The sequence below is a fragment of the Gobio gobio genome, assembly GCF_949357685.1.
Source record: "Gobio gobio genome assembly, chromosome: 15".
NCBI lineage: Eukaryota > Metazoa > Chordata > Actinopteri > Cypriniformes > Gobionidae > Gobio > Gobio gobio.
The window spans coordinates 37,026,663-37,045,232 of record NC_137108.1 but is presented as its reverse complement, the minus strand read 5'-3'; the positions used below and the strand labels follow the sequence as shown (position 1 = coordinate 37,045,232).

Below are 18,570 nucleotides of genomic sequence, written 5' to 3'. Positions count from 1 at the left end.
ATTGTGGGAAGGTGTTTACTAGGTGGACCGTTCGAATCCAGTAGGCCTTGAGAAAATGAAAAGGAACTTGTGAATAGAAAACGTGTTGTTTGGCAGTACTTTCATACAAAAGAAGGCGATTCAAGTCGAGCTACATGTTCTATTTGCAATGCCGATTTTCCTCGAGCTGAGAAGGACCCTAAACAATAGCCGCTGTTAAAATATTTGCGTATGAAACATCCGAAAGGATACGAGTTGTGCATGAAGGCCAATTTATACTTCTGCGTCGAGTGCACGCAGAGGGTACGGCGTACCCTACACATAGACGCGTTGGATACGCCGTACCCTACGCCGTACCCTGACGCGCACCTCTCCAAAAATGTAACAACGCGTCAATTCTACGCGGACCGCAAGAGCTGTGATTGGTCTGCCAGAACCCTTCCCTCAGGTCAATAAATAAATAAAAAATCTGCGATAGGAGTGTGTGTGTGTGTGTCCAGAAATTGGATGATAGTTCCTTACGTCTGCTATAACACAATATTTTGCAGTCCAGCGATTCTTTATGGTAGTAAATAAATACATAGATCCGCTGAGTATAGTTTATTTATTTTCTCATTAAAACCAAAGATGTTAATCAGTAATTGTATATCAAGAACAGGGACACATTAGGGTATATTTCGTGAATGAAGTCTCCGCAACAGCAATCGATTGCTCGAGCCACCGCTGCTGAAAACAGCGGCCACGAGCTCCGCATGATTTCACAAACCAGATCGCCTTATTTAACTTTACTAATCAACTAGAGATGCTTAATTTGTATTAGATACAACAACTCAAGCTGCAAGAAAAGCCGCTCTCTCTCTGCTGCTGATATTCCGACATGAATGTACAGATTCTACACAACAAGCTGCTTCTTCTTCGGCTGTTGTCTTGATTACACCAACATGCCCGAGGACACTGCCTACTAGCGTCTGCATGTGTAATTGCACATTGACGCAGACAACAGCGCAGAAGTATAAATGCTCACAACGGCGTCGGCTACGCGCGTACACTACGGCGTACACTCGACGCAGAAGAATAAATTGGCCTTGAGGGACTCTACAGACAGCTGCCAAAATGTAGCAACTTCAGGTACGGCAAAGGAAGGACAGTCATCCTGGCATAATGTTGCCTGTTCTTAATTAAAATTAAATTAAATGAAAAATGCACTGCTGTAGGGATGCTCATTTCAGTTAATTTTCCCAACCGACAGCCGCTGCTCATTATCCGATTATTAACCGTTAACTGATAAGATATAATATTGAATTGGCATTAAATAAAAATACTATTGACGAGTGTTTGACCTGTTTAAAATACACTTTTTTTACGGGTTTATTTTACCGTGTAAACAGCAGCATACTGATCAGATAAAATATAAATAAAAATAATAAAATAAATAGGCCTACACTAAATATTTTTCACTTAAATAATTACCAAATTAAGATGACAAAACGAAAATACACTGAATCCGTTTGAAGCTTTGAAGATCCGGATTAGTTTTTTGTCAAATAAAAATATAAATAAAAATAGCAGGCCTACCTCAACCCTCACCCTGTATGTTTTTTTTTTTTAAGTAACATCTGGAGCGCAGCCTGTTGATAGTTAAGCCTTGTCTATACCTTCGTCTGTCTCTGCAGCGCGCGCCTCCAATGACTGCGCGCGCCTTCTGTGCTCTCCATTGTGCTGTTCTTTGACACGACAGAGGGTGACTCGGGGTAATTGTTCTATAAACCATCAGGAAACTGCGGCAAGATGAACATACGTCACAATGTTTACTTTAGTAAACTTGACCAAAACCACACTACGAAAAGCCTAACAAGGCTTCAGATGGCACTGATACCCCGGGTAATACAGAGAGAACGCCTCGAGTGGCCAGCCTCGGGAAGCGCCTTTCATTTGCTTTCCACCAGTCAGGAGCTTGTACTACTGCTGTATTTTAATACCGCATAGCATATTTTGCAATATGAGCATCCCTACACTGCTGTGGACGTTGTTTAGCCTACTTCATTAATGTATTTACTTTGATAATGGAAGTAGGATTCGGTATTCGGCTTCGGATTCGGCAGAATCTTAACCAGTGGATTCGGTATTCGGCCGAACCCCAAAAATCTGGATTCGGTGCATCCCTAATTTTAATATCAGTGGATCTTTAGTGGTAAATGTTACTGTAAGTGGAAAAAAAAGCTGAGCTACTGATGTTTCACAAATCTTGGGGGTGTGAACTATATGTGAACCCGCCCACAAGTGATGATGTAGTGCATGAGCATTTGTATCAGGTTATGGTGACACAGTGATGTGGGCAATTTAGTCCTATTTTAAATATTTTTCACTTTATTTAGCCTTTTAGAAGTATAACTGTAAAGAAAGTCATACAGTATGCCTTTCAAAAGATGAGTAAATGTTTTTTTAGGTGAAATATCCCTTAAAGCTATAATTTGTTGTGCGTTCCACTCATTCCTGTTCTTCCCTGTGTATTGTTGATCACAGATTGCTTTGCGTGAGCACACATTAGTATTTCATTCACTTCAGTTTATGAAAGGCATGTGTTTGAGAACATCAAATATAAAAGATTATATAGAGCTGATTATGAAATGGTTACATAAGATCAGAGACCCTTAGCCATGGCCTCTCTGTTGGAAAATGCCCATTCCTGTTCTAATTGGTACCCATCCAGCACGGTGTCCTTTCCTCCGGCTGTTTTAATTAATCCTGTGTGTGCTGTACATTCAACAGGCCAGATGAGTAAAGACACTATGATTCCTTCAGGAGAGGTTAAGGATGTGCTTTGCACAGTCTTCATCCTAATTTAACTCTCTCAAGGTCACAATACAACCGCATCTCAATGAAAAAGGAGAGAAAATGGAGTAACACAATAAGGACTTCACGAGAGAAAAGGGATATTGAAACTTTCCTCGTCCCCAACTTCTTCCTCGCACGGCCACTTAACATTTACACAGGGAAATGATGTCAGACATGCTGAAGGTTACCACAAGTTATGACTAGCGAAATAGCTAGATTCTAGTGGGACACACGGTATACAATAAACCACCCAATAATGCCGTTCTGCCCTTTAGAAGGACACTGGAGGATGTAGTTGGACTATATTTTGTTTTCCTGTGCTTTGGGACTTCTCATTACGCTACATTCATTGCGATTTTTGTATTATTTACTGTATTTTGTCATTTTTTTTCTTGTTTTTCTTCTCAATGCAAATTTTGTTTAAAAGATTATACATTTGTGGGTAACATCTGGATAAAATTTGTAAGTGTCTTAAGTGTTATCCTGATACTTTTCCACAAAATGATGCCACTGTATCTGTCGATAAGGCGATATCAGAATGCATTGCATTGAGGTCTGCTTATTATAACATTCGTTCAGTGTTTAAATGATTTGAAACATTCACATACATTCATAACTATTTATTTAGTTTTAACTTATTTGACTATACATATTATAAATATTTTATTAGTAAAGGTTATGAGCTTTATAACATTATAGCAGAAGCCTATAGCCAATTCATGAATTAATCTTTCGAACCAACCCAACAGGTTAATTGAGAATCAGTTTGTGAACGATTCGGACATCGCTTTTGCGTTTGGAAACGGGTGACAATTTCTTTACTTCAAAATAACGAGGAACAATATGTTTTTATGTTATGTAGTGAGTAAAAAGTAGGATATTATGCTTAGAATGTAGGGAAGTAAAAAAAAACTCAGATAAAGTGTAGATACTTAAAAATGTTTCATTACTGTACATCACTGATTTAAATAAAATAAAATATTCCAAAACCATGCTTATTTTATTTCAGCTAGTTGCCAAAGTTTCGTTTTTTGGTTAAGTTGAGGTTCTAAATAGAGGGTATGCATCGACGTCACTTTCCCACCAGAACATGCCCCCTCAGCCGGGACTGAGTGGCAGAAGAGCTGCTGCATGACTGTATTTAATAGGGGAAAACGTGAGTAAAACAAATGATTATCAGTTTAAACTAAAGGTTGGACTCGATATAGTGTTCCTTATAATTTACCAAAGATCCAGTGATCCATGGAAATTGTGTTTTCCTGACATTTATATGAGCCTGATTTTGATACATTAATACATAAATATTTATCACTTTCTGTCATCACAATTTCGTATATGCGGATTTGCCTATGTATTGAAGCGTGTATGCGGCCGCTTGTCAAGAATGGAAAACAAAAGTTTTATTCAAATTATAAATATATTATAGGCCTATTAATTCTTTTTTATATCGTCTAGACAGTGCGCAAGAGCGCTCCCTTTATAACCACTAAAAGCTGTCACTCATTTAATGAACGCGATCTCACAAAGTTCCGTTATGTTAATCAGTGAAGCTGACGACACAATGAATGGATTAGTGCACATGCAGAACTGAACACTGGACAAAACTTGCGCGGTGAGTGGATTCTAACTTCAACAAATGTGATTGGCCATTGCGTTGTAGAAATCAACAAACATGTCTGTTATGTGCTACATTACTCACGGAAGCAAAAACACGTTGGAAATTGAATCATTTGACGAACGAAAATACTGATACGCACTGGATCTTTCGCCAACTCTTTTTCGCTAATATGCTATTATTACGAAGAAAATAGATCCTAGACCAGCAGTGTTGGCCAGCTTTTCCCTCTAAAAGCAATCAGTAGCAGAAGCAGTAGTAAATCCTGAGCAGTGCCAATGCACTGCCTGGGCAGTGATTTGAGTGAGAAAATTACACGCTATTATCAAGTCCGTCTCCCTCGGCCTAGAGGGGGCCACGAAGATGTCCATGGGGTCTGTGGCCAAGCCTCCCCCGACCTCCCCTCGGGTGCCGGGCCTGGTTTTGCACATTCACGCTGTAAACCAATGCTGCCTCTCAGTCTTTTTGCCACTCAGTGAGTGTAACCGCAGTCACTCCAGCTGACAGTGACGTCATGTGCATACCCTCTATAACTAAAACGAATAAAAATGGAAAAATAAAATGGAATATCAAAATATTACAAAAGACTATAGTACAATATGAATGATACTAAACGTTTCCATTTTGGTTGCTTATGTAAACGGTTTACATTGAGGGAGCTCACTATAGGTTTTGGAACAGATGTAATGTCATTGTAATTTTGAACATTTTCATTGAAAGTAAAGCCATTCAACTCCCTCATACTCTTCTCTTTTTCAACACACTGAGTACATGCAAGGTTTGAATTAGGGGATTTAGGACATGTGTGCCCTTCCAACCGTCGTCTTTCATATCCCAAAGATTTTATTTGTTTTCCTTTAAAGCCACAGCTTAAGCATGAAATGCGGTTGTGATATGTTCCTGGAACTATGCCCTGCAAAAACACTCTCTTAGATCATGTTTTTGATGGTTATGAGATTCTATACACCTACATATGCACATGCAAACATTTCATAAATGCATGTTAAAAACAACAACAACAACATCAACAACAAACAGCTGTTGCATCCAGATGAGGTTTTCAGGCCTTCCTCAGATCTGTGCATGAAGTAAGGCCAGAGCAAATGCCTGTGTGATACATTTCTGTTATGCTAAGAGTCTATTAGAGTTTAAAAAGCCTAAAATAGAAATGTTAAGAAACGGCTAAATTGCTCTTTACCATTGTACCCATGGTGTTGGTTAGGAGGTGGAAGTCTCTGTGGACGGCTGTGGTTGGAGGAGGGGGAGATAGAACAGAGGAGGAAAATAAACAGGTGCAGGAAGTTCGGATTGGTCATTGGTGCTTTTAGCACAGCTAGAAAGTTGGGCTTCTGTGACAAAACCAGAACGTCATTGTGACATACCTGAATGAAACAAGTCCCGCTGTGCTATTAGTTGCTGTGCTGTTAGTTGTCCTCTGACAAATGCACACGCACAAACAGGAATATGGAATTACTAAAGGCACTCATTTGTTAAATATATTTTTACTATATATATTTATTATTAAGTAGGTTTTTAGTAGATTTTTTGTTTTGGTTTTATAGGCCGCTTTTTAAATATAGTTATTTAAAATGAGCTTTTAAAATGAACATTTTGTCACTTAATTTCATTGCAATCATGTTTAATTTGTGAAGTTTATTTAATTAGCATTGGAATTACATGTATAATGTTTTTTTCCACTCTAAACTGTAGTACTCTACTAAATTATGTATTCAAATTTGTCAAAGACTTTAGATATACAAAGACGGTGCACTTATATTACTATGAATGGGAGAAAGTGCAACCCGCAATATGTCTAACTGTGGCTAGTAAGCCCCGCCTTCTAGTTAAAAGAGCCAATCGACAATTGGTAAAGTCATTGTGTCACTGCAGCTGCCTTTAGAAGCTCCTAGCCTGAAAAGGCCTAGCCTGAAAATGACTTATAAATGTTTTGTCGTGATTTGAGCACATTTTTTGAGACCATTGTTGTCCGATTTCATTAATAATTCCAATAGTGAAATTTAATTGTAAGCATAGGGAACAGCTTTGGAGAATTTGTTGTTTCAAAGAGATATGATCTGTACTTAATGACTGAAATAGCTGCCCGAGAGGTGTTGCAAAGATGGCCGTCGAGTAAAATGACTTGCCTTAATGGGACTTTGGTATTATGTAATATTAAATAGTGATATTTTTATACTGAGCAAAGACAAAGGCTATATTTTGGCGAAGGGTCTATTGTCTATGTAAATAGCGTACACTGTAAACCTTAACGATCAAAATAATTAATTGGTTTGAGTAGAGCCAACTCAAATTAAACAAATTAGTTCAAGCTAATTAACTTTTATGAGCATTAAGAACTTTTTTTCTTTTGAGTTCTCAACTGGCACATTTGAAGTAATCTGAATGTTGAGTTGTATGAACTTGTTCCTTTTAATTTAGACTAACTTAAGTTTAATTGAAACTGGGCTGGGATTTCTATTTCCCAGTATTGGCCATGACATGCAAAAGGGACAGTAAATGCCAAAATTAAGTGTTATATAATGTCTTGTGCAAGATTCATGCTAAGTGGGAGATTTAGTTGTGTTTAATGTTTTGTTATGCTAGTTTAGAAGAGTTTCGGTTATGTTTTTTTTTTTTTTTTTCGGGTTACCATCATGGTGATGAGTGGAGCCTTAGTTTGAGAACAGATATATGTTAAATGTATTATATTGCTGTCCTCATTCAGCAAGTGCTATGCTAAGCTAATTCTACCAAAGCAGTGGCATTTATTGAATTAGCTAGTTAAAGCTAGTCAAGTTTCCACTAATAATAATTTAATTTGAGATTACATGATATTTTTAAGTTAAATGTACACTGTAAAAAATGTAAGGCCTCTCCATTTCAAAATTTTCTAGTGAGTGATTACATCTAAATTTTTCAATTGGCCAAATTGCATTTCTGTGAATTGAATTTTATCCATAGTGGCAACAGTCTGTTAACATGGGCTCAATTAGAAATAATATGCTGAGCCAATGGAAAAATTTAATTCAACAACACTGTAAAAAATGTCAGGCCTATCCAATTTTCTAGTGACCGATCACATCTAAATTTTTCAGTTGGCCAAATTGAATTTCTGTGAATTGATCAAATTTAATTCACAGAAATTAAATTTGGCCAACTAAAAAATGTAGATGTGATCGGTCACTAGAACATTTTGAATTGGAGAAATGTTTTACAGTGAAACTGTGAGATTGGTCCACTTAAATGTTTTAAATTGTAGTCACAATTGTTTATTTCTCACTGTCCCAAAAGACAAAAATGACTAAAAACATAAATATATTAAACAAAATACAGAACACAGACAACAGGGTTGACATTTAATCACATTACTTCATTAACAAGTAAATTCCAACACAGGATATTTGGTGAAAATACCTTATTTTCAATAAGGAAAAACTCTGAATACATTCAATAAGTCTTCTGCATAACAGGATGTCTTAATGTGTTGAAGAAAACGCGGCACTGCATGCTAAAAACCTGCAAATAAAAATAAAAACTAACATTAATGACAAAGTTCCCCTGCGTCACATCTGGCAAATGACAGAACAGAAGTTACTTCATTATATAATGAGGATGAGACGAATGAATGGACGAATCACAAGCTTGACGTGTTTGATATTAAAAGGCAATAACTCAAGCCGTGAAAGAGTCCGACTCCAAATGCAATCTAACGGCACCTGGTCGCATGCCACACATATCACTCAAATGACTTAATTTATTTATTACCTATTGTTTTAGACATATAAGACATGAGGAAAATAAAACTATTGGCTACCATTAGAGTAAACGAGGTAAACGAGAACACACGCATGAACCCAATGAATGCATGAACTTGTGATTCTACAAAATGTCTTTTAACCTTCATACCGGGTCATAAAGCAAAACTCTGGAGAATAATTTCAGTGCTAAATACTCACCAACGTCTTTGTGAGATGAATATCTCTTTTCTCTTGGGAATGTCTTTTTCGGTCTTCAGCACCTGCTGGTTCGGCTCCGCATTTGAAATCTCCACACAAACATTTTTCTTCAAGCGCATTTTGCGCATGCGTATATCGTTTTTCGGACGTAGGACTTGTTCAGGCAACAAGGATTTTTCACTTCGACTTCATAGATTGACTGAGCACAATTAATTATGTTCGGTGAATATACAATTTTAATTTTGAGTGAAGACTTTAAGCTATGATTAGTACAATGCATCTTTTTGCATGGGGATAATTATTTGGAAGTCATTTATTGGGCCAATATGTTATGATTAATTTTCAACATTTTTCCAAAAAAATGTTTTCTACAGTGGATGAATTGGCTTACTCAAATATTTCAGAGCAATTAAAATGTATGATTACAAAATAAAAATCTGCAAGTTCTGCTTCCGTTTTTTGAGTTTTCCAACTTCTTCGGGTTTACAGTGTAGCAATGCATACGGCACAGCTCACACAAGTCACTTTCAAACCAAGAAGCTTTGAAATCCGCATGGTGAACTTTTCCCACCCTCAAGTGAAACTTTCGCATTGCGCAGATTCCAATTAAAATGATCTGATTTTGCGCATGAAATTTCACAGAACTGTGACCGCACCTTTAAAGTAGGATGACTTCATTGGCACATAGCCTGACATGTTCTGATATGATGAAAATGTGCAGACGAATTCTAAATCTTGCCCGTGTTGCTGTTTCATTTAGTTGAGTTACGGATTTAAAAAAAAAAAAAAATTAAATTATTCAATTAGTACCGTATCATGTGCATATGTTACTTCCATGTTAACATTTCCTCAAGTGTGCTAGTATTGCCACATCTGTCTTTCTGCAGTCAGCACTGATCTTGCTCTGTTTATTTACTGCTTAAGCATTGCTTAAGGTTGTCTGTGTACATAGTGCGCCTATTAATTCCATAAAGAGGTGATTGGATTCTGTGGCTACGAATGCTAAATTGTGTTCCCAACTAATTGGGTGTTTGTTTTACTGCTCAGCTTTGTGACTCCCTAATTGGTTGATTCATTAATTATCTAGCCTAATGTTTTCAGGAGTATTCAATGTGCGCACGTGTGTGCGTTTGAGTCAGTAGTGACCAACTGAGGAGTCTATAGATAAGAGCTTGTCAAGCCTGTTCATTGTAAAGTATGTCCCTGTAATCCTTAAATGAATTGAGCAAGGTGGAAATTAAAAAGCAACAGTTATTGTATTATGTTTTCAGAGCCTGTTTGCATGTTTGGCAGTCGATAAGGTTATTTTACCCAGAGCAGGACTCAGCATATAAAAAACTGAATTAAAAGAGAAAACGAGAGCTGGTGTGAATCAGCTAGTTCAAAGCACAAACAGTTCTGGCCTTTTTGGATCCCAGTGCTACACACTTCATCTATACAGCCGAGCTCGCAATGCATTTAATGGTGCATCTTCTTCTTTTTTTTGTCTTTTTTTTTGTGTGAAAATTTTGGTTAGTTGGTGAATAAAAAATTAAGCTATACACTTTACTTCTGTTCCAAAATCTATCTATCTTAGCAAAACATTATAATTTTGCCCATTTATACTGATGTGAAGCCAGTTGAAAACCGTATGTAGTAGCAAAATTATGTTGCCTTATAAAATAGCATATACTTTGTGGATATGATAGGCAATCCCAGAATGCATTGTGACAAAATCACTGAAAAGTTTAGCTAAGATGGCTTATAGAGTGGAAATGTCAAGAACTTTTTATTTACTACTGAAAAAAAAAAAAAAATCCTAATTTTCTTCTTTGTAGAGTTCCAAGCCATTGTGTGTTATGGTGCAACGCTAAATCACGACCAATTCAAACGTATTTGTATGAGCTGGCTAATTCGTATAAATTTGTACGACCTCACTCGTTTGAATTCGTATGATTTGTCTATACTGCAGTATTGGGTAGGTTTTAGGGGTGGGGTTAGGGGTACGAATTGACCAATTCATCAAATACGTACGATTTAGCAAAAATCGATTGAGGTCGTACAAATTCATACGAATTAGCCACTTCGTAAAATACATACGAATTGCCGTGAGATCGTGTTGTAACATCAGCAACAAGTACATTTCAATTCATTATGTCTACATTTTTAACAATAATGTACAGTATACATCTTTAAAAACAAGCTCTGATTTATGATGTAGAATCAAAAAAGTATGTGACTTCATTTTTTGTTTTTTACCATTCCTTGTTTCAATTTTTAATTCTTCATGGGATGTTATTCATTCCCTCATAGAATAATTAAATTTTTATTTTATATATTGTGTTTGTCCCTTTCAGAGCTGTTTGACTTGGTTCATGGCTTAACACTCTTTATTGCACAATATTTTGAAATCTCTATAGAAAAAAAATGAATGGGAAGAATACAGTACTTCAGCAACCAAGGCTGTTGGGAAAAAAAATGGGCGGTCACTGTTGAGCTCTATTGGGATCAACTGAGTGCAAATCGAGTCTCATGTAAGGAGCCATTTGTGCCCCGTACGTGAATGACAGTTTGCGGAGTTACCATATGAAAAGCATTCCTAATCATTCACTTACAAAGTTCCATTTCAAATCGGACGCTGCTGTAGAAGATAGCAGCTTGTGTAGACAGTAAACAGTGAGGCGGCTCTGTACGTTTCGGAACAGCATCTCTCAATAACTTTGATAAAAAAAATTCTATCTAAAATGTATTTTTGACACAAGTGACACTAATAAGAGGTTGGTTGCCCTGCAGGGTGTCTTTAGCAGACATGGCTGATGATTCATCAAGCACAGATAGAAAAAAACCCTCTTTTCAGTTTCGCTATTGAAATATTGATTGATAAGTCTCCATATGATGTGTCATCTCCCTTCAGTGTTTCTAGATGAGCCATTTCTCATTTCCACTCAGATTCTGTGCCTATATTGGTGGTAGATGACAGGTCAGTAATCTCAGATGGAGACAGAAGAAAATGTTCACACAGGGAGGGTTATATTGGTCACGGGAGTAGGTACTGAGCACTTCCTGAATAAAGTGCAGCCCACACACACTTTCAGATATTGCTTTGTGTAAACTTTAGTCTGTTTGTTCCCGTCTGCTGCACTCTAAACCTTATTCTTGCTATTTTTCACATTTGTGACTCAATGAATCTTGTTGTTCAGGAGAGCGGGTGTGTGACAAGAACATAAACTTAAAAAACAAGAACTAAATGGGATACTATAGCCCCTTTCGCACTGGGTAGTTCTAGGAACTAGCCGCCAGGAGTTTCCCCTGAGAACTAGACGTTCCCCTAGGGCCATTTTCCTGGTTGCATTCACACCGCCAGTAAGAACGTTTGTTGTTGTGACTTTTATTTTGACGGCGCAGCGGACATTTATTTTGACAGCGCAGAGAACGTCAGAGCCTTAGCACACAGCGCTCACATTTTCCGTATTCATTCGTTTACAATCTGTTTAACAGTCCTGTCTAATGTGTTATTAGATAGAACTGTTATACAAAGAATTTAGACAGTATATGAAAAAGTATTAGCGTGGGCTAGGGTTAAAACACAGTTATACAGCATAGTTAAACAATTATAATAATTAAGCATTTCTGAACATTGACTCTCAGTCTTTATTAACCTTTTCTCATGGTTTCTCAATAGAATTCATAAAAGTATAGAATATAATCTAATAGGGGTCTATAGGGGAATATAATCTAACATTGTAACGCAGTGTTCCAACACACCCCACCTGCACAACTGGGGTTTAACCCCGGCTTGTGTCTTCTGCTGGTTAGATCATCATTAAACAATCTCAACGGTTAAATAACAGATATAAGATTAAAATAATATCAGATTTGTCTTATTTTAAATACATCCAAAAAAATTGAGATGAAAAAATAACTTCAGTAAGAAATTTACTTTTGCTTCTTCTTCTTGTCTTATCTATATCTAGCCCCGCAACTAACCCCGCGTTAGGTTGTGCCCCGCTCTCCCCTACTTCCGGCATTAGTTCTAAGAACTATGAAAAGGTTCCTCCAGTGCGAAAGCCCCTAATGATATGGTACAACAGCTCCTACAGGTTTAATTATACCAGGGAGCGACTGCGCTCCACCCAGCTCATTTAAAACAGGCAATTTTGCTGTTACCAGAAATAGAAAGAAACATAGGGTTGAAATGAATGCAAGTCAGGAAGGTGGGATGAAAGATTACAAGTTGATAGCATGTTAGAGCTCTTGTTAATCCTTTTAAAGGCCACCTAACCGAAAGACGAATAAAAAATGCAGGAAAATACAAATACATTACTTCCTTGCACAGGTTTACAGCTTCTTTCCATGCAAACCCACCTTCGCCTCCCTTTCCACATCTCAGGGCGGCGACCAGCGCCAAATCAAATCAGAGAAAGATAAACAAAACTTCATTAGTTCCTCCAGCTAGGCGGAGGTGAGGTCTACAGTGTTCCCCTCAGCTGAGCCTGCCCTGCTTTAACCCCGCTGTAACTCCCCCGCTTCTGCTTTCGTTCTGCTCTCCTGTGTGGTGAACCGCACATTTGTTTTTAATTGGGAAGGGAATTGACTTTGCATTTGAATCAATGTTCTCACTTGTACATGCGCATTGGAACAAGACAACTCATTTGGATTATTCAAAGTTAATAATTGGCTGACTTTTCTACGAATCATGGAAGCAAGGACATAACCGAGTCTTTGTGTGTCACTAGCTGATTATCATACAGCATGTGTGTTTCTAAGCACAACTCTCTGCGGAAAATGTCTTTTTGTGATGCGTTTCTTGCCTTGGTACTTTAAGAGATGCAACAACTATTTGTTTACACTTCTATACTAGATGTTGCCTAATACACAAATGGTCACACTACTGATAATCATTAAAGTATTTTCACAGATTTGAAGAATAACACTATAATTTCACAGACCAGTAATGCAGTAAATGCTTCCCAAACGATGCAGAATTGAATCTTAATAATTCAAATGGCACAACTGCATCCTGCTTAAGAGAGGCTAATCACTGTGATGAAGAGCAACTAATTATAATTCACCTAAAAATATACGTTCTGTCCTCATCTGACACCCAAACATTTTCTGTTTTTGGTTCTGCTGTAATTGAATGTGATGCCATTTTTATTATTATTATTCTCAACATACACTATATTGCCAAAAGTATTGGGACATCCCTCCAAATCACTAGATTCAGGTGTTCCAATCACTTCCATGACCATGGGTGTATACAATAAAGCACCTAGGCATGCAGACTGCTTCTAAAAAAGAATGGGTCGCTCTCAGGAGCTCAGTAAACCTGTGCAATAAGTCCATTCAGAAATTTCCTCACTACTAAATATCCTACGGTCAACTGTTAGTGGTATAACAAAGTGGAAGCAATTGGGAACAACAGCAACTCAGCCACAAAATGGTTGGCCACGTTAAATCACAGATTTAGGTTGTGCTGAGGCGCACAGTGCTTAGAAGTTGGCAACTTTCTGCAGAGTCAATAGCTACAGACCTCCAAACTTTGTGTGGCCTTCAGATTAGCTCAAGAACAGTGCATAGAGAGCTTCATGGAATGGGTTTCCATGGCCGAGCAGCTGCATCCAAGCTCTACATCACCAAGTGCAATGCAAAGCGTTGGATGCAGTGGTGTAAAGCACACCGCCACTGGACTCTAGAGCAGTGGAGACGTGTTCTCAGGAGTGACGAATCACGCTTCTCTGTCTGGCAATCCGATGGATGAGTCTGGGTTTGACGGTTGCCAGGAGAACGGTACTTGCCTGACTGCATTGTGCCAAGTGTAAAGTTTGGTGGAGGGGGGATTATGGTGTTGGGTTGTTTTTTAGGGGTTGGGCTTGGCCCCTTTGTTCCAGTGAAAGGAACTCTTAATGCTTCAGCATACCTGCAACCCGATATAACTCCTTTGGGATAAATTAGAGCGGAGACTGCGAGCCAGGCCTTCTCGTCCAACATCAGGTTGTGAATTACAAGCACTTTCAAAGCACATAGAGAAGCTGCGGGGGCCGACAGGACAAAAATGTCGTCGTCAGAGAGAGCAGAGAGTAGCTAGCGCTCTGTTGATAGGTTTGTCCGTTTAGGGTTACTGTAGAAACATGATGGTGCAAAATGGCGATTTCACTGTAAGGGGACCCGCGGTGAATGTAGATAGAAATGGCTCATTCTAAGGTAATAAAAACATAACGATACATAATGCAAGGTTTTTATACTCCACTGAATAATGTAATGCAGCTTCCGTTTTTGGCAGCATTAACATTGGGCACTTTGCTGTCTAATCTCTTTCTCCCTTGGAAAGTGAACATAAATGAGAGAGTGGGTATGTTTATAAAGGTGCTTTGGTACACCGTGTGCTTGGACATTCTTTTTTGTGAATGTGTATGAGTGAGTCACACATTCTGTTATGAATTTTTAGGTTTTGCTCACATGGACTGCAAATCATTTGGAAATAGTCTGACAGAACATCCTAAAAGCATTGTAACATTGTGTTCATCAAAACACAACGACGACAACAACAATAATAATATTTGTTTTCTCTCTTCACAGATAGCATTGAAGACTACATTCAGACCACCTCATCACACGTGGAATCAGCCAATCAGGAGCTTGCAAAAGCCAGTCATTATCAGGTATGTCATTGACAAAGCTACTCCATTATGGCACATAAAAAGCAGTTTGGTATGTTAAAGGAGTCTCTCGGTAACAGTCTATGAACACAATTATTGTAGCAGGTTTGTTTATTAGTTTCAGTTGACATCACGCACTGAGATTTTCAACATGCTGTCATTCATTAGCTTCTCACTTCAGTAATCACCCTTCACCATTTACCTGACAGCTAGACCATAAACCTATTTGAAAATGTGTCATTGATTGTTCACTTGCTCTGTTTGAGTATTAATTATTGTGTTTGTAGAAAAAAAAAAAATGGCTGTATTACTTCTATGTCTACTTTGCTGCCATGCATAATTTATACATTTAGTTGACGATTTTTTTCTTTCTTCAGTTTATCCATTCCCTTGAAACCAAGTCAATGTTTTGGCAATATAATCTTGAACATGGTGGTTCCAAACACTGATACAGATGAATTGATAAATTAATTATTAAACATGCAGTAAAACACTTTGAACATTCAACAATTTTAAGCAATTGTTCATCTCAATTTTGTCACCTGAGATATAAACGGGATTTTTCTACTAAACAAATTACCTATCTCAACAATCTACTGTCAGTAAAAAAAAAACAGGTTAAAAACAAATGATGTCCTCTGGCTTTCTTTAATAATATATTGACAAAAATGTCATTGGTATAATGAAAAATCAACCCCTCTTTGAAGCTGGAAGGCTTAAATGAAGCGTATAGCGTCAGTTCTGGTAGATCACGTTAGTCAAACTCGCATCAGCTGTCTGTCAGCTGATCACGTCTACCTATAGGAATACAATGTCTATCACAGCATACATATATATATATATATATATATATATATATATATATATATATATATATATATATATATATATATATATATATATATATATATATATATATATATATATAGCTCCTCAGTACTATCAGCAGCTATCGCGTTTCTCCAGAGCTCGTTCATCCTCCTCCACCCCCAGCTCCTCTTGTCAGTCAGGATTTGGTATTCTGATTTCCCTTGAATCAGACAAAATTCCTGAATCATTTTGTACATTTAATATACAACATTAATGATATCTGCAATAAATTATGTTGGTTCTGTTCTGTTTACCCTAAGGGGGGTTATTGCTAGGCTGCATGGATGCGCAGGGAGTTCTTGCCCAGAACAGAACCATATAGCGCCAATCCAAACTATATGCTAATAGTCAATCAATCATCTTTGACGATAGTGATCCTGACAGAAATGAGCTTCACACAAAAGCTTTACCCAGTCTCCATGTATTTGATCAAATTACAGTAAAAAAAATAGTAATAGTAAAATCATGAAAATGTGTAATATTGTAAAATATTGTATTCAGTGTACTTTATTTTAAAATGTACTCTAGTCTTCAGTGTCACATGATCCTCTAGAAATCATTTTAATATGCTGATTTGGTCCTCAGTAAACATTTCCTATTATTTTTAATGTTGAAAATAATAGTGTTTTGCTTAATATTTGTGAAGAAACCATGATCAATTATTAAAAACAAAATGTATGCATGCATGCATACTTCCAAACTTTTGAATGGAATTGATGTGTTCATTTTCTTTTGGATATTTTTGATTCTTCTTCTTCTTTTTTAAGTTTCTTCTCCACCTCATTGACTCCCCCATTCTGCCTTATAGAAATAATTTCATATCTCTGTTGTCCAGTCATACTGTATATGTAATACACTTTCAACTGTTGTTGTCTGCTCAGAGCATGTGTGCACCTTTTTTACAACCCCACACATACTTTGTCCTTTGTTTTATTATAGTCCTGTATGATTAGAGGAGTTGGTGTTGGTTGTGACATTTCACATTGTTCTTCTCTGGACTAATAATGGGTGGTCATGCACGTGTGCTCTCACACGTTCATGCGTATATGTTTCTACCCATTCACCTGTTCCCATCCATGTGAGTGTCAAAGCAAATGAAAGTCCCAAAGGGGTGCTTTAGCATTCCTCTCTTAGCCGTAGTTTTCTCGCCTCTTCCTTCCTCCACTTAAACGAGTGCAAGGGAGTAAATGAGTGAGTAGCAACAGCTTTTGGATTAATTGTCATTTCATTATCTCAAGGAGAGCTCAGCCGTGACCAAACTCACGCAGAGCAATTTAGCACTTCGTCGGTCCTGCTGCCGCCCACCCCGAGGGGAGGAGGGAAGCGCGTCTGGCTTAGGGCACTACCCCATTTCCTTTCAAACATCTCCCATAAACCCACAGTGTTGAACATTACGCACGCAAGTCAATTAAAAATAGCAAGTCATTTTCTTTCTGTGGCCCAAAATGTCAGTTAAACGAACGCAGGAAATAAATTGAATCTATAATCCATCAAGCCAAAAGCAGTTCCTTTCCGCTCATGGAAGGTCTGTAAATGACAAGAATGATGTTGTATCAGCCCCATCAGAGTTCAATGGACCACGATGGAACATGATTGTTCATTACCATGCTGCTGCTCCAAACTCTAAACTCAAATGAACAGACAGTGAACAGAGTTCACACCATAATACACAGACTCCAGACTTCAATTACCATTATTCATTTTCTCACTCTGTCCATTACAAAACCATTTTGTGATGTGGAAAAGTGCTTTACTGGGTGCTCTTAACTAAGTGAACCTTGGCTAAGTTTATTCAATTCAGTTCTAAGGTCAAGAAGTCTTTTACAATTATTATGTCCCTTTTTCTGTAACTAGAAATACTGCATTTACAGTAGACGCAATGGCATAACTTTTATAATTAACATACATTTTAGACAAATTTTGTAGTTATTTTCTCAATTTTTGCTCCTGAACGCAAATAGTGAACATAGCCACAGCAGAGGCTTTGCACGTGTCTCTAACATGCTCATTCTTTCCTTTTTTTTGTATGAATCATGTGAACAAACAATTAAATGGCTCGCTCATATATACAGTCAGTTGAATTATTATTATACTGTACATATTCACTATTTATACAGCATATATCATATGCTATACTCTGTATATACAGTTGTGGTCAGAAATATTGGCACCCTTGGATCAAAGATGGCTGAAAAAATAAATCTGCATTGTTTATCATTTTGTTTATCCTTTCATTTTAAAAAAATCCAAAAAAATCAAACCTTTCATTTAAGTAAAATTATTAAAAGTGGGGTTTTCTGCAAAACACACTGGCCACAATTATTGGCACCCCTATAATTTTTTATCTGTAAAATATCTCTGAAGTATATTCCCATTAATATTAATATTTTTAGCACACCGAAATTGTCTAGCTATGGCTTCTTGTTTCACAGGAGTATAAATAGTAAATTGTAGATATTAGTTGAGTTTTGGGGTCAGAAAAAAACAAACAACCCCTACATCACCACATGGTTGTTTGTGAGGGTTTCAAGAAAAATCTTCCTCGCTCATCCAAAAACAAACTCCGGCATATTCAGTTGTCAGACACGACTTCAAAATTGACCTGGTTCTATGGTCTGATGAAACCAAAAAAATGAGCTTTTTGGTAGTAAACCCACCAGATGGGTTTGGTGCAAACAAG

The 18,570-nt window shown here is 37.4% G+C and overlaps 1 protein-coding gene across 1 annotated transcript in view; it reads left to right on the top strand.

The window, feature by feature from the left end:
• Positions 1-18,570, top strand: part of tsnare1 (T-SNARE Domain Containing 1) — a 211,620-nt gene that overhangs the window by 151,338 nt on the left and 41,712 nt on the right. Inside the window, exon 10 of the mRNA XM_079836826.1 lies at positions 14,941-15,023. Within this exon, the coding sequence (XP_079692952.1) occupies positions 14,941-15,023 (83 nt within the window). The remainder of the gene's footprint in view (positions 1-14,940; positions 15,024-18,570) is intronic.